This window comes from Urocampus carinirostris, chromosome 1, assembly GCF_059441175.1.
Source record: "Urocampus carinirostris isolate Australia breed hairy pipefish chromosome 1, RoL_Ucar_1.0, whole genome shotgun sequence".
Classification (NCBI taxonomy): domain Eukaryota; kingdom Metazoa; phylum Chordata; class Actinopteri; order Syngnathiformes; family Syngnathidae; genus Urocampus; species Urocampus carinirostris.
Genome location: NC_142349.1, coordinates 61,933,579 through 61,948,923, shown reverse-complemented (window position 1 = coordinate 61,948,923; position 15,345 = coordinate 61,933,579). Strand labels below are relative to the sequence as shown.

Below are 15,345 nucleotides of genomic sequence, written 5' to 3'. Positions count from 1 at the left end.
TATCACGGCACACAGATTGACCGCTCATCTGTGACTCTCCCATGGTTTGGCCGATAATTCACGATCGCTACTGAGCTGCGACGCTTCGTATGAATTATGAAATGGCAAACCGAGCGTATCAATGGACGACAGACTGGCTGTGCATGGCCCCGAGCCAGAGGGGACTTAGTGCACAATAGACTCCCCAACCACTCTTCGCCCACCCCCTATCGAGAGGAGGCCCAGGACTGGAAATACCAGCAAGGCACAAGGGAGTCTCTTCAATCGGCATAATGCATGGCACCGCTTGAGACAAAAAAAGTGTGCCGTTAACCTTTAGCACCTTTTTTGATGGAGAAACACCAGCTAGTTGGTCACAAGCCAGAAGGGTATAGTGCGCAACTGTGAAAGGCATGATTGAAAGAAAAACAAGCAGAAAAAGAGTCTTTGGCCTCCTATGGTGTGAATTAAAAGACAGATCCACTGGGACTTGGAGTCTGAACTCTCATAAATTATCAGGAAAACTTTGTCCCACTGTGTCATGCCTGTAAGTTATGACCCTTATGTGCTTTTATTTTGAAATGACAACCTCAAGGGAAGGAGAGGAAATCAGTTAGCTACATCAAAAAGCAAGAAGATATGAGCCCAAGTAGGAGAAAGAGAAGCTCTAATAAGGTGTTCAAACTTTTTGAAAGATAAGAGCTTTTTGTGACTGATTAGTGCAAAATGCTACCAGTTAAATACGGATTTCTAAAATAATATAATAATATTGTGCTGCCGAACCTCCCTGTGTGGAGTTTGCATGTTCTCCCTGTGCTTGCGTGGGTTTCCTCCGAGCACTCCGGTTTCCCCCCACATTCCAAAAACATGCATGTCAGGTTAATTGGCCGGTCCAAATTGTCCCTAGGTGTGAATGAGCGAGTGAGTTGTCTGTCTCTGTATGCCCTGTGACTGGCTGGCAACCAGTTTAAGGTGTCCCCTGCCCGAAGGTATCTGGATGGGCTCCAGAACCCCCGCGACCATACTGAGGATAAGTGGTGCAGATAATGGAATACTGTGCTGCTACTATATTACTACCGCTACTTAATATAAATAGTGTTAAAATGGGCTCAGTGAACCACTAAAACAAATGCCTTGCATAAGTGAAATAAATGATTAAAATATACATTAGAAGCAAAAAAAAAACTGATCAGGTATTTAAATACACGTCATGTCAATAATTTCTTATGCGAGTTAGAAATCAAATTACCTAGAAATCACAATGACCCATCCCTGGCGAGTTATTTTAAGGAAACAGGCTACTTTGGTGTTCTTGGGCAATATGTTACATTGTGTGAATTGTGCACTTTATTAATATTATCACAATAGAATTAACAAAATTATGAAAAATTTACAAAGGTAACGTAAGTATTAGCTTAGCAATTGTACATACACTGATGTTACTGCTTGTCTTTCCTATTGTTTAACTGCAGTAGTTTCATTAATAATTAGCACAGCAATTGGCTTTCCCTGCCAACACCAGTTTTCAATACTAAGTGCTAAATTAAGCTGAGCAACATGTGGTCTACAAAGAATGGGATAAACTGTAAAATGTTTTAGCTGGGTTTGTGCTTCTGCCATTATGTTTTGTTGTAAAGGACAGAAAATTAAGCCAGCATCTGGAATTACAACAAAATAATTTACAGACGTCTCTGGGCGAAGAGCAAAGTCTCCAGTCTTAAACTTCACGCTACAACTCAAAGGAAAAAGCCTCTTAACTATCAAATCGACCAAAATAACTCGTTGATGCAAACATTTCTACCTTGGGAAAATTTCCATTTTAAAGCCTGGGCTGTGTTTTGGAACACGTTTGTTTAAAAACTCCCCGTTTTACATTCAATTGAAGTTTCCCTTCAACATCACAAAAAATATACCTAAAACCTGCAAAATAGGGCCAGTACCGGAGTTATCACTAGAAAATTTGATCGGAATATTACACAGTAGACCTGCCCTTGAATTCATATCCCTTTCTCACCATTGCAAAATTCCATTCCACAAACTCATCCTGTGGATTGGCGGGAAGGAAGTAGGGTATCAAGTAGTATCAGGTTCAACAACATTATATTTTTCTCCTTGTAATTGTAATTTGGTTCGAAGCACAGACAAACAATGTGGAGAGAAAATGAAGAGCGAACAATTCTAAAGCATTTAGTTTTAATTTATATTTAATACAAGCCCTGCTTAAAAAAAGAGATATGAAGATGTGTTCGAGCAATGTTTTTGAGATTGGATTAACACAATTTCATCAAATAAACACTCTGAATAGGCCTCTCACTCTTTGATTACCTATGTTCAGTGATGCGATTTTATTCACATAGTTACAGTTGCTTACCAAATAAGCAGCATTTTTTAGAGGTGGAGACTTCAAGTAAACATTTTGTCAACTGGTTGAGATAAACTTGTAAAAGTGCACTGTATTACGATTTCACAGAAATTACTTACATACATTGAGCAGATTCCTCGTGTAAATTCAGGATCCACTTTTATGCAGCGTGGGTGGTTTTAGGCGTCAACATTGTACTATATTCAGCATAGTACTGTGGATTAGCGTCGAAATAATTTTAAAGATATAAATATGGGTCTACATGAGTTGTTGAGGCCTTTGACCTATGACTTACCTCCCTGTTTGGCATTTTTTTAACAACGTGTGTTTATCTATTTTTAAATTCCAGCTTTGCTTGACATTATTCGTAATATTTTAGAACCTTTCTGCGATATTACCCCAAAATATGTCACATTGATTTTCACATTTTGCGTAAAACTAAAAACACATAATATAAAATCCAGTGTGAAAGGTCATCATAAAACCCAATTTGAGTGGAGCTTCACAACCTACCACATAATAATCCCTTAAAAGTAACCTGTGAATCTTCTTTTAAAGCAGTCTTACTCAGGGTTGGTCAAACAAATCAAACCGTGGTCTCCACTTATACAAAATATATGGACGTCATCTTTGCTCCATCACTTTTATTACAGCAACGAGTCTATTAAACGTTAAGTATAGGTACTTTTGTGCTTACGACTTTGGAGGACCGTGACTTTATGGAGACGTCTGTTTAAATTCCAGTCGAGTAAACCCGTTATTTATATTTCAAGCATGTCGTATCCTTGTGCCGTTATATCAAGCACGTAGCGAACGCTAACTCTGCCGCTCTAAAGTAGGCCAAGCAGGTATCAGGTCTGTTTGGGTCTGCAGATGAAAGACGCCAGACAGAGAACGCGTCGGCAGCCACAAGTGCACCGGCGTATTCCCATTGTGAGCCAATGAATGCTGAAATCAGAGTCTTACAAGTAAAGAAAGGGCAGATTTAGGGGGGATTACTTCCTCTGGTCTTTGTCCACATTCTTGCAAGGCTCGGGTGTTTAAATAGCAAACGGTTTGATTGTTGTGTCATAGCAGTGGAATAAAGAGCAAATGTTTGTTGAGAAACTGTACCAGCACGGGCATGAAAGTGAGGCTGAATAAAAGACGTGAGATTGACGCCTTTTTTAAAAGCAAAACCACTCCATAGAAATGGTGCAAATGTGGAATGTGGAGTACACCAGGCTATTTTCTGCTTAAGTTAGAGTTGGAACTTGAAACCCCAAAACCTAATAAAAAAAGGTTAGCCACATAGCAACAGTTAAGCAAAATACAAAGCAGTCTTGCTTTCTGTTGAGGGACTACGCAATGACAGGAAAAAAACATCACAATCAGTTTGATTATTTAAATCACAATAAATAAATATCTGAACTTAATTTAACTAGCGAAATTCAATTCTAAATCTAAATTGAATGAATGAGTATAATTCAAAAAGTCAAACTCAAAGCACGATGAGAAATGTTTCAGTCCCTGCTGGGTTTGGACTGTGTTGTGCAAGCAACTTTCGATTTTACTAAGTTTTCAAAGCAAAGTATCTATTTTTTGAAGAGCATTGTTTTCAAATCATATAATTATATTCATTGGCCGACTTTCATAGTTCCAAAACCACCCATGTGCAAGAGTGAATTCCTAACTAGTCTAAAGTCTTGGTCAAAGAGATTAATATCAGTAATGTGTGTGAGCTTTGTTTTGGCCGAAAAGCTGATTATCGTCTTTGCTTTCAAGGGGCAAGAGGTCATTAGCAAACACTGGAGGGTCTCAAGTCAAAGTAGCTCAGCATGGGAATCTTCCGAGTGTGACCAGCTGGAGGTGAATGAAAACCAGATAGATTTTGATATTGTTTTCAGAAGGAGTCCATACGCTCATTCCCAATTGACGAATGGTTAGTGTAGATTCTTCGCACAGTCAGACGTAACCCAAAACTGTTTTTTTTTTAATACAGAAGTACTATTTTGTCTTTTTAAGTGATGATCCAGCTCTACACGACTCAATTTTGAAGCCAGAAGCTGACGTCTTTTCTTCAAAACCTGTCTTGGTGTTTCTTTTGCGAGGCATATTCATGTCAAAAATCCGCAAATCAACGAAATATAACTTGACCCGAGCAGCCGTTTTATCATCATGTCAAGAGATAGATCTATCAGAGGAACAAAAAAAAAGGACAATGAAGGAATTCAAATGGAAAAGCAAACTTCCTCAAAAAGAAGCCACCATAGAACCGGCAATCAATGCTCGTCTGATTTTGGCTTACTTTGTTGCTGGTACAATAAGATGAATAAGGGATTCGGGGGAGGTGTAATGATTGTCATAAAGCAACGCTAGCGGCGGCATTGGTGGTTTTGATGGGCATGTAGCAGACACAAGTGTTTTGTGACAATCCATGTAATTATAGCCAAACGCGGCAATCAAAAGCGAGGCGAGAAGCAGAAACCGAGACTTTGGATAGATGTCGCCTAGGACAATTAAAGACACCGAGGCGTTCTTTTCACTGCTCTGGCACCAAATCAACGGCCTCGCTTTTGAGGGTGACACATATACATGCTGCATGGAATTTGATGGGGAGACTGGAAAATAAGTACTTCATAGTGCGGGGGTTCTGATTCTTGAAGAACAAAGACAAACTTGTGTAATTGATAAAAGAGTTTAAATGGTGAGGAGGGGCACGTTTTGGGTGCCTTACTCCCAGCGTGTTTTGGGACAAATACTTTAGAATTTTTTATTAAAATGTCTTTTTAATTGCTTGTATAAAAATGTTTGGCTGTCTGGCTACCATCCCGTGGATCAAGTGGGGAATTAAAGCCAAGTAATTATTTTATATGCTTGATTATTGAGAATGTGGACATAAGGGAGCAGTTGCAGTTTGTGCGATAAGAGTAGGGCTAATATATTTTATAAAACATTATCCCTGCACTTGCTTGGCACCTAGAACGGGCAACGGTCAACCATTCATGAAATGGAAAGATGCTCTTGTCAAAGCAAATTTACAAGGCACAGGCAAGGCTTGAAATAAAGTGTTCATATCATGGCTTAAAGGTATTTTCCACCTCAGAGCATATTGAACATCAAAACTGCAAATCAAAAACAGTGATCAAAAATCTGGCGAAATAATTTTAAACTTTGTGGAGCAAAATCATAGGAACACAATTCTGAGAGAGGTTTAAACAGACGTAAATAAGATGAAATAATGAACTATTTTAAACTATTAACTGTAAAATTCGGACTATATACCGCGACTTTTTTCCAAAGTTTTCAACTGGCTTATGCAATGATACGGCTATTTTATGCATTTTTCTACTAAGTGCCGCCAGGGGCGCTCGAGCAGTAAAGGTAAGACACGTGGAATATATGTGTTGAGGAAGACGCATACCCTTGGAAAAAGGACTCAATCGAAAAAGGAGGGCCAACTACCATATTGGGAATCATTTTAGGAATCGGTCTATTTGTAAACAGAAATAATTTGGCGAAACAAACACATTACAAGAAGCAATGTCCAATGAAGCATAAATGTTTAAGGCGGATTTCTACTTATTCGCCAGCATTATCGTGGGTTTTGGAATAAATATTTTGCATGGTTGGATTCTATGAATAGTCCTCAATGTAACAAAGCCATTTTTGCGTAAATTCTAAGAAGTTGAAGACGGCCTCGGGACGTAATGGTGAGTTACGCCGGCTTTATAGTTTCCGGGTATCGTGTTTCAGACTGATGGTGATGTTACTCTGATAAGAATATTTTGGAAAGGTCATCAAATCTTGAATCCAAAGATATTAAGCTTTCCAATCATATGTGGCATGACATATTTCAGTGACTGGTGACATCATGTGGCACGTATTTGTTTATCAAAAGTATGCTGGAACGTTAAGGGGCACCGTATATTGTTAAAACCCTTTGTGTGTACAGTCTTTCATTAAATATATCTCATGTTTCAATGTGGGCACATACATCTTATAGTCAGGTGTGGCCTACATATGTACAAAATGTTTTTTCCTTTAAAATTGTACTTTGTGCGGCTTATAATCAGGTGCGCTCTATAGTCCGAATATTACGGTGGATATGATTGCATATTGTATGTTTTCACAATAGAAACCTGAGTTTTAATTCTGAAGCTTTAGCCAGCACAATAAGTTTCAAATTACAGTAAATATTTGTTTACGTTCAAAGCATAATTTACAGCTTGCAGTAAACTGTGATTTTAAGAGAAAAAAAAATTTAAATGAGAGAAAATTTTCTTTTATTGTGTTGTCATATTCTTTTTGTAAGGCAAACCCGTTGCTATACAATATGCAGAAATATTTTCTTCCAAATATTTAAAAGTTGCAAAGCTTAAATTATATATTTCAAATATATTGCATAGGTGAGCATTAGTTAAATGCATCATTAAGGATAACCGTGAAACTCATTGGTTTTGTATTTGTTTTCTTAATTGACTGCGGATAAAAAAAGAACAGTTTGTTGCTATATCTGGTATTTCCACACATATGCTGTGAAATAACCCTGTAAAAATAAACATGTGTGTATTCATGTGTTCATGTACATGCACGACAGGATCCTTGATTAATGACAGCTCTGCTCTTGCGGCTCGGACTTTTTGAAATAAATTGGAATGTTCCATCATTGACCACTAATCTACTGTAACGCAACAGTCACGTAATAGTTAGAGAAAATATTTTGTGAAAAAAGCTTTCATTGAAAAAAACATAAAACAAAAAGTAGCTTTAAGAGTAACCCCATCTATAAACCTATCAGGCTTTTGATGAAGTGCTGCCTCCACGTGCTGAAATACAATGGACACCCCCCCTGTCCCACAAAGGAAGTGTTTATGGCTGCTCACTTGCCTGGTCACAGCACTAACTTCACCCTGAGTAGCCATGGTGACAAAAGCCCAGCTGTAGAGCCACAGCGGAGAATTGCATGACACAAGAAGGGTCAAAAAAAGGTCTATTTATGCTGTTATTCTTGCATATGTCTGCTTTAATGACTCGAACGCAACAACGTTTGAAAAACTCTTACCCTGTTGCCAAAGCTGAGTGCGATGTAAAAGAACTCAAACGGAACCTTGATTCTGAACAGCTCTTCAGGCCCCTTTTTTCTGTACACCCATTATAAATCTGACACAAGGCTGAATATTAAACCACCTTTTTAAAGGTTGATTGGAATCTTATTAACGTCACGCAGCTCAATGGGAACTTACCTTGTGCACAGTGACAACAGCAAAGGAGAAGCAGGAGGCAAGAAAAGGTCGAACACCTCCACCCTGGAGAAGTCATTGTTTTCCTGCCAGACGAACCGTCCAATAAAAGTATTCTTTTTTTCCGGGGGTGTGATCAGGAAGTTGGAGCAAAGTCAACGACGGGTGGTTCTCTGCGAAGCATCACCAGTCATCTCCGCATCTGCCGGAAAAACCCCAAAAAGACGGCATTTTAACGAATACAATTGGGGAATGATGTCATAATTATCAATCCAGCCACGGATTTACAACGCCTCGTGCGGTGTCATGTTGCACGGGGCTTTACTGGAATGTCCGCATTAATCGCAGAACACTAATCTGGGTTTAACATTTGCACACTAGATGTTGCTTAATGGCGTTACGTCCGCTCGGCTTTCAGATCCCAGGCGTGGCTGTGGTGCTTTTAAAAACCTTTAAAGTCAGGATTTATATGTTTTAGGTAGGCTCAGCCGCAAAATATTATCTACTGTCGAGCTGATTGTCATCGTCAGTGGATATTACTAAGAGTTTCGTGTTCTGTGATGCAGCACTCTAAAACATGCGAGTCAAAGATAACCCAAACTGTACGGAAAACTTTCCTGTTTAGTTACATGCCACCCATATAAACAAAAAGTATATGAGGGTGTTCTATTTATCCATTTTAAAGTTGTTTTAAACAAAATGACACATGTAATTGTTTTGGGGGGTTAATTTGTTTGTTTTAAATATGCTGTTACTCCTATTTTCAAACAGCATATCATCATTTAGGGGAGATTTTTGCACTTTTACATTGTACGCGGTACATTCTTGGAAAAAATAAAAACATGGAAATGTAATTTTAGAAATAGCAGCAAAGAGATGTACAAATTATTTTGGGTTGTTTTAAACAACCAACTTTTTGAAGGTTTAAAAAACTTTTTTTCCCTTCAAAACAACTCAAGAAAATGGGTCAGAATAACCAATGTCATGTAATAGTCCATTGGGTTATTTTTGATATAATAGAAAAGAAAATCTCTTTCAAGAGTGGCGAGTCACAAAAGATGCGTATAACATTTTAACTGAGATTTCAGCTCCCATTTCATTAGTATTTAAGTTCAAACTTTGGTAAAAATGCAACAAAATACTCTACTTCAGACATTTTAACAAGCCCTACGAAAGGTTGAAGCAACTATAAAAGAGTATTTTCAAGGACAGATTCCTGAGGAAGTTTGGCAATCTACACCTTGTAAAATATGCTTCCTAAATCTTATGTTTCTCTGTGGAAATGGCAAGGGGCAGGATAATTGTTCAAGCCTTGCTGACTGATCTGATAAAGCTCTCTGGAATGAGAAGCTAACATTTTTCTATGATGGGCACAATAGTCCAGTAGCAATACGTTCATTGTCCTGGAAAAAAAAAAACAGGATGAAACTGAAATGCGTCACCTGTTAAAATTTGGCTAGGTCTGGTGAAATGTTACAGGAAAAAAAAACACAATGAGCACGTCGTATCCATCAGTTGAAAACGAGGAGGAGCAACAAATGACATATAGGAAAAAATAGAATACAATATTTTTTCTGATTTGTCCTTTGGAGTCAAACAGCGGCCAGAGTTTTTCATTTTCCTAACAAGCAGACTACAAGTTAACCAGGCATATTTCCAATGATCAGCCACATGGAAATACACCCCCGTCAAGGCTATTTGGGTGGAGGGCACAGCTTTCAAACTCAATCAGGCCCACTTTCATCATACACATTTTTTCGAGCCCGCAGAGGGAATTTATGTATGTCAAATTCCCGTTATTCTCGACGATAATACAGTCACAAATTGTCTTCGTATGAACATTGAGACGTTGCAAGCACATTTTTGGCTGCCCTTCAGTTTTGGCCTCTGAGGGAAACCAAAGATAACAAAAATAAATTTGAGACCTGTGCCGCACAGCATGATTGGTCACTGATTACATGCTTTGAAGGCAATGCGATTTATAGATTTTTAAGACAAAACTCCAAATATTTTCAGAACTTCTTAGTGTTCGATCGTGCGTTCTGCACTAAAATAAAATTCCAATTTGCCCGATTCATTAATTGTGCTGCCGGGCTCTCCGCAATCCAATTGTGCCATCTTCGTTCTAACACCACCTACCACTCACCTGCTGCTCAACTGAATAAAAGACTAAGTTGAACAGTAAGTTGAAAACTTTTGCATTTCACACCTGAAAGGGCGACAGCATGAACACAAAAGTAAATGGCGTTCTTGGCACTTATTTGACACTCGCCAACGCATCACTAATGAATGCTTCATTCTCAGACTCATCCACCATTCTACTTCCCCTTTTCTCTTTGCCACGAAGGGCATTAAAAAAAAAACACGGCTGTCGCTCTGGCACTGCAGACACGACTTCTTTGTGAGCTTACTTTTTGTCTTCTTTCTTAGCGAAGGCGGTGTGAGGGATTGTGAGGGTGGGGGAACCAGCCCTTTGTCTGCAGAAGCGGCAAAAGGTTGCAGCCGGCGACAAACTAACACAGCAGACAGATAAGCTGCTTACCGGAGTCAAACAGCAAACCACAGTCGAATGCCACACACCGACTTGACACATGTAGTCACGTAGACAACAGCCAGCAGGGATACATAAATGCATTTACATATTTTGTCTTGTTTATTCCCATGCGGTTGTCGTGCAGCACAACAGACCACATGGTAGCTGTCACTGTGCAAAGATGCAAAACCTGGTAACACGGTCTGCCCCCATCAACCTTCATGATTATGCTTACCCACCTGGGTATAAAATTAATTTTAGCCACCTGTCTAAATAAAATGGAACGCTGAGTTATAAAGACTAGCTCTTTGCATGGTATGCATTTCTGTGCATGAATAAAAAGAAAAATGTTCTATATTCACAGGTCATTTAATGAATTTAATTAAAGCACAATTCGATCCCACTGCACAATATTTGAGGTCTTCACCAACAGTTGTGCTATCATATTAACCGTACTCACGCCAACCATAAAAGACTAGTATCGTATTGCTTTGCCAAGAGAACAGCATCAACGGCGGTTTTTGGAGAGATGGGACGAACAGTTGTCAATCAACGGCATACCACTGTCAATACAGCTGAAAAAGCAGCGTTATGAGCTGGATTTTCATGACGGTTTAGAACATAAGAGAGGCATTACCTGAATACTTTCTATTAAAAAAAACTAACATTTTTGGGATAATTCATTCTTTGTTTACATTCAGTTTTTATACTATGACATCAAGAAAGTAACATTGGAAAATGTTCAAATAACAAGAGTACAACATAGGTTAAACTTCGTATTCAAAAAGTTTGGTATTCAACCCAAAAATTCTAATTATTTTTGCTTCGGCATTTGAACAAGTAATCACAATTCAAACAAACACCCCAAAAAACATGAATGCATGGCCAAGTGAGATGAACTGCTATTTTGCTTACTCTAGCCTGGTCCGGCAGAGTCATTCTGAAATGGATCATAAAAAAAATGGTTTAAAATTGTTTTTTATTTTTATATTATGTTTAATCTTTATTCTCTATACTATAATTATCTATAATATTGTCCTTTAGGTACACGGTTTAATAATATTTTGGGTACAGTATTCTTGAATGCGTAGGAACGTATAGAAATAAATTCTTTTATTTTGCATGGGAAAAAAATGTTTCGGTAGGCAAACAATTTCTGTGTTAAAACGCTGATCCCGATTGGATAATGGTCTAATACAGAGACAAAACTGTATCAAGTAGTATATGATCGTCCGTTTTATACATAATTTTCTCCATTTCCGATTGAATTTAGCCCATCCTATTTGGACCAATTTTAGTGCACAAGTAGTCATGTTTACAGGCAGTTGAATTGTTCTACTGCAAAAGTCCTTAGGCAGTTCATACCTTAAATCAACCCCATACAATCAATATTGCTTTTATTTTGCAGAAAACTTAGATGGAAACAGACCAACAACTCCCTATATACTAATGTTCCAAAGACAAATTGTAGTAAGATTGGGACTTAAACAGCTGAAAATGTGCCACTATCTTTGGAGATAGTTTCTAAGTAGAAACCATCAAAGATGCAAGGATGCTGCTATAGTCCCGCAAACTTTCTTTCCAAATCCTCATTGCACTAGAAAGCAGCCAGGTGCTTTTTTTTTTCAAATTGATTTTAATTTTATTTATATTTATTTTGGGGAGCGTGACACGTCTCGAATACGAAAAGTTACAGAAAGGGGTCTTCCTACTGGTCAACACGGAAACCAATCGGATCATATCAAACTTAACAAATGTGACATAGACAAAAAAAACATAGAATTTTGGTCAGGCCATATCCGGGCACATTATTTTGGACATTTGTGTCCAGGGCATTACATACACCTTTACAAAACACTGCGCCTGCCAGGTACTGTTTGCGCAACTGAGCCGAACAAAGAAACCTGTCGTCGTTTTGGGTTCATCGCAGCAGCCGGTTCTGCATGGCAGCAATTTTCAGTGTAAATAAGCAAAGGCCTTTCTGTGTGCATGGAATAATCCACCCGTAGCCCTCCCACTTGTGTAGCGGGTGGCTGAAAAGTTCAATATGTTGAAAATCCTGCTTGAGCCTGGCTATTTTCCCCCCGCTGCATTAATGTTTCATCAATGTTTCTCGTTCTACTTTAAAAAACCAATGACTTCAAAAATGAAATGTAATTTAAATGAATTACAATTATAGGCTAAATTTTATTCAGTGCATTCCTCATTTATTGTTGAAAGTTGCTCTCATAATGTTACGCATAGTTTTACAAAAGTAAGAATTTCTACTAACTTGTGCTACCCGTATACTGAAAAGTATTTTTGTTATTGTGTCATGTTCATTTATTGAACAAGTTTAACGAGCAAAAAGGATCACCTTTTTCCATCTGAATTTGCAAATAAATGTCCATCTGTTAAAAACAGTATTTGAGGAACCAAATTCACCCAAAATAGTACATTACAACAACAATAACCTTTTTTTCAATAATTCAGATGATTTTGGAAAATTTAGTTTGAATACTTTTGTTCTAAAACACGGAATTTTTTTCTAAGCACCGGAGCAGAAACTCAAGTATTTTTTCATTCGTATTTACTGTATTGGCCTGATAATGTGGCAGAAACATTTGATTATTACTTTGCAAGGTAAAAGCATCAGAACCTTTACCCTAAAAAAACTTTAGATAAAATGCAGGAAATCTATTACTGGTTTTTAAAAAAGGTTTTATTGCGTCAGTTGACTCATTTTGATTCAAAATAAGGATAATTGGTCTCAAAAACAAATACACTAAAATAGGTGAATATGAAATCCCGATGATTAAGACTTTCCCTTAAGAGTATCATACATTCAACAACACTATACGTAAAGAAAAAAAAAGAAAAAAACAAAAACCATTCAACTTTCGTGTGAGGACTGTTAGATTTGCACTGGGTCAACCTTGCTAATACCAACCATTAGTGTCAGTATGCACACAAAAAAAAGACTTTGTCCATATGCAAATTGCATCCAGTCATCTCACAAATGTAAGGGTTGAATGAAGGAAAAACCCTGGGTGGTACATTGCAGTCAACTACAACCACAGGTTCCCATCATAATTACCCTCTCGGCTCGACACGCCTTAATGCCAAATGCGCTTGATTATTTTTGGCATCTCATGAGAAAAGCTTCTAAAGCCTCAGATTACTGTATTTTAGGTCACCTCTGAAGTCATACTATACGTGATCAATGTCCAACTGCCAGCTGGATCTCCATGATGTGATGCATAAGGTTCATTTATTGATATTTTGTTTTTGAGGTAGTAGAGAAGCAGCCAAGGCATAAGTCAGGCTGTTATGGTTTTAATTTGCCATTCCTGTTGGCTGCTTAACAGTCAAATGCATCCGGTGAGCCACCAGTACAGCGGCGGGCAGGGCACCAATTTTCCCAAGACGCAATCCTTCCCACGTACATGCGTGCCCGTTTATCTTCAAATAAGAGCCCCCCTGCCAATAGCCATGTGCTTACTCTAATGGAGGTTGAGTGGAGGAAATGGGGGGAAACTGCCGGGGGGCCTTCCCCGAAACACACTGAGCCCAGGAACCCCTCCAGACACCGAGGGGAAACCCAGACAATTCAACCTTTCCTTCACTCTCGCCACTCCAGGGTGCTTTTACTCCGATTAGCCTGGCGTGCAACATCACCCCGCTGAGTAACATGTCTTACCATTTCCTTAAGCCGGCCGGGGAGCATCTTTCTAAAAATAAGGGTTTTGTTTAGTGGGATTCATGCTAGAGACTTGGGGGTAAAGGGATTAGGTGATTAACATCAAGATGCTATGCATAAATCCTGTCGAAACCAATGTCATTTGACATATGAGGAATTTAAAACTTTTCTTTTAGTTTTAAAGGACACTTTGTAATATTTGACCACAAACTAGCTGCAATAAGTAGTGCAACTGAAAACGAGTGCAACGAAGCGCAAAAAAAAATAAATACGGAGACTCAAAGTGATCAAACTTTGTTCTTCAAATCAAACTTTTTTCTTCCAATTTTCCAGCCCAGCCTTCACTAGGTTGTTGTTGTTTTTCGGTACTCTTTGCAGAAAAATTGCAAAAAATCATGTCAGCTCCCTCTAGCTGAGCCTCATGTTATGTAAAATAAATACGAATATCCTGAGCCACGGGTATTTAGAAAATGTATGATTATAAATCTATATGTTTTATGTTTGCTTATTATTTGGAACAATATAACTTATCACTGCTAGGAGACACTTAATCCACAATTTAAAATTTAGTGTAGTATTGCTAACATGTCCAATATTGTAAAATGGAATTAGCTTTACCTGAATCTGGTAAAAATAAGTATAAAACTAAAAATATGATTTTACATCTAAAAACAAACAACCAATTGACTTCCGATGCAGATATTATCAGAACTAATATCTGTTGAAATTGTACATTATATTGCAAGAGTTGCCAACCTTTTTTTAAGCCGAGAGCTACTTTTTTGTGACTGATTGGCGTAAAGGGCTAATGGTTCTAAAATAACAACTTGTGTTACTAATATGTTTAACTATGTTACTACCAAGTTGCAAGTCAACCACTAAAGCATGATGTTAGTAAGGGTTAGAAATCAAATTTACGTTTAATCACCGGTGGGCTATTCTCCGAACCTGTACTCAAGCTACTCAAGTGTTCTTAGGGGACTGACCGGTGCTGAGTATAAATTTGAAATAGTCTTGTTCTTTGGTTGTTGGTGAGTGTCAAAAAAAGGGACAGAAAAAAAGCCCTAAGTAAATACAAAAAGGGGGCAGAAAAAAATATGTCGAACAGTAGCTCCTGCAGTCTCATAGTGCTGAACGCCAAGCAGGAAGGCAACGGGTACCAATGTCAAAAGTCTTAGGTATGACTCGGCCGAGGCTTGAACCACAACCTCCCAGTCTCGGGACGGGTGCCATACCTTCAAGGCAGATCACTAACATAATTGAGCTATGAGGAAGAGAAAATGTGTGCATCCTAGTTTCACAATATGATTCTGAAACTCCATATTGGTGCTAATTGGTATCCGGGCAGTTGAATTTACAAATATACTGTACACACAACAAAGATTTATGAGTCAGTGTCACTGCCTTGGGCCTCGTTCTAAAGAACTAAATTACCAATTAAATAAGTTCTTCAATTTCATACATTCTCTGAAAGAAGAGATGCACACTGTAGTTCATAAAGCCCCTTGAGATTCCAATTAACTGCATATTTGTCTGCATATGACACGCCGAGAAAAAAAAGACACACACA

At 38.3% G+C, this 15,345-nt stretch overlaps 1 protein-coding gene across 8 annotated transcripts in view; it reads right to left on the bottom strand.

The window, feature by feature from the left end:
- The window catches only part of adgrl2b.1 (adhesion G protein-coupled receptor L2b, tandem duplicate 1), a 238,403-nt gene that overhangs the window by 179,621 nt on the left and 43,437 nt on the right, over positions 1-15,345 (bottom strand). For all 8 annotated transcript variants that reach the window (XM_088347648.1, XM_088347657.1, XM_088347604.1 and 5 more), the window contains exon 2: positions 7,567-7,765. In XM_088347648.1, coding sequence (XP_088203774.1) covers positions 7,567-7,642 — 76 coding nt within the window. In that variant the 5' untranslated portion in view covers positions 7,643-7,765. The remainder of the gene's footprint in view (positions 1-7,566; positions 7,766-15,345) is intronic.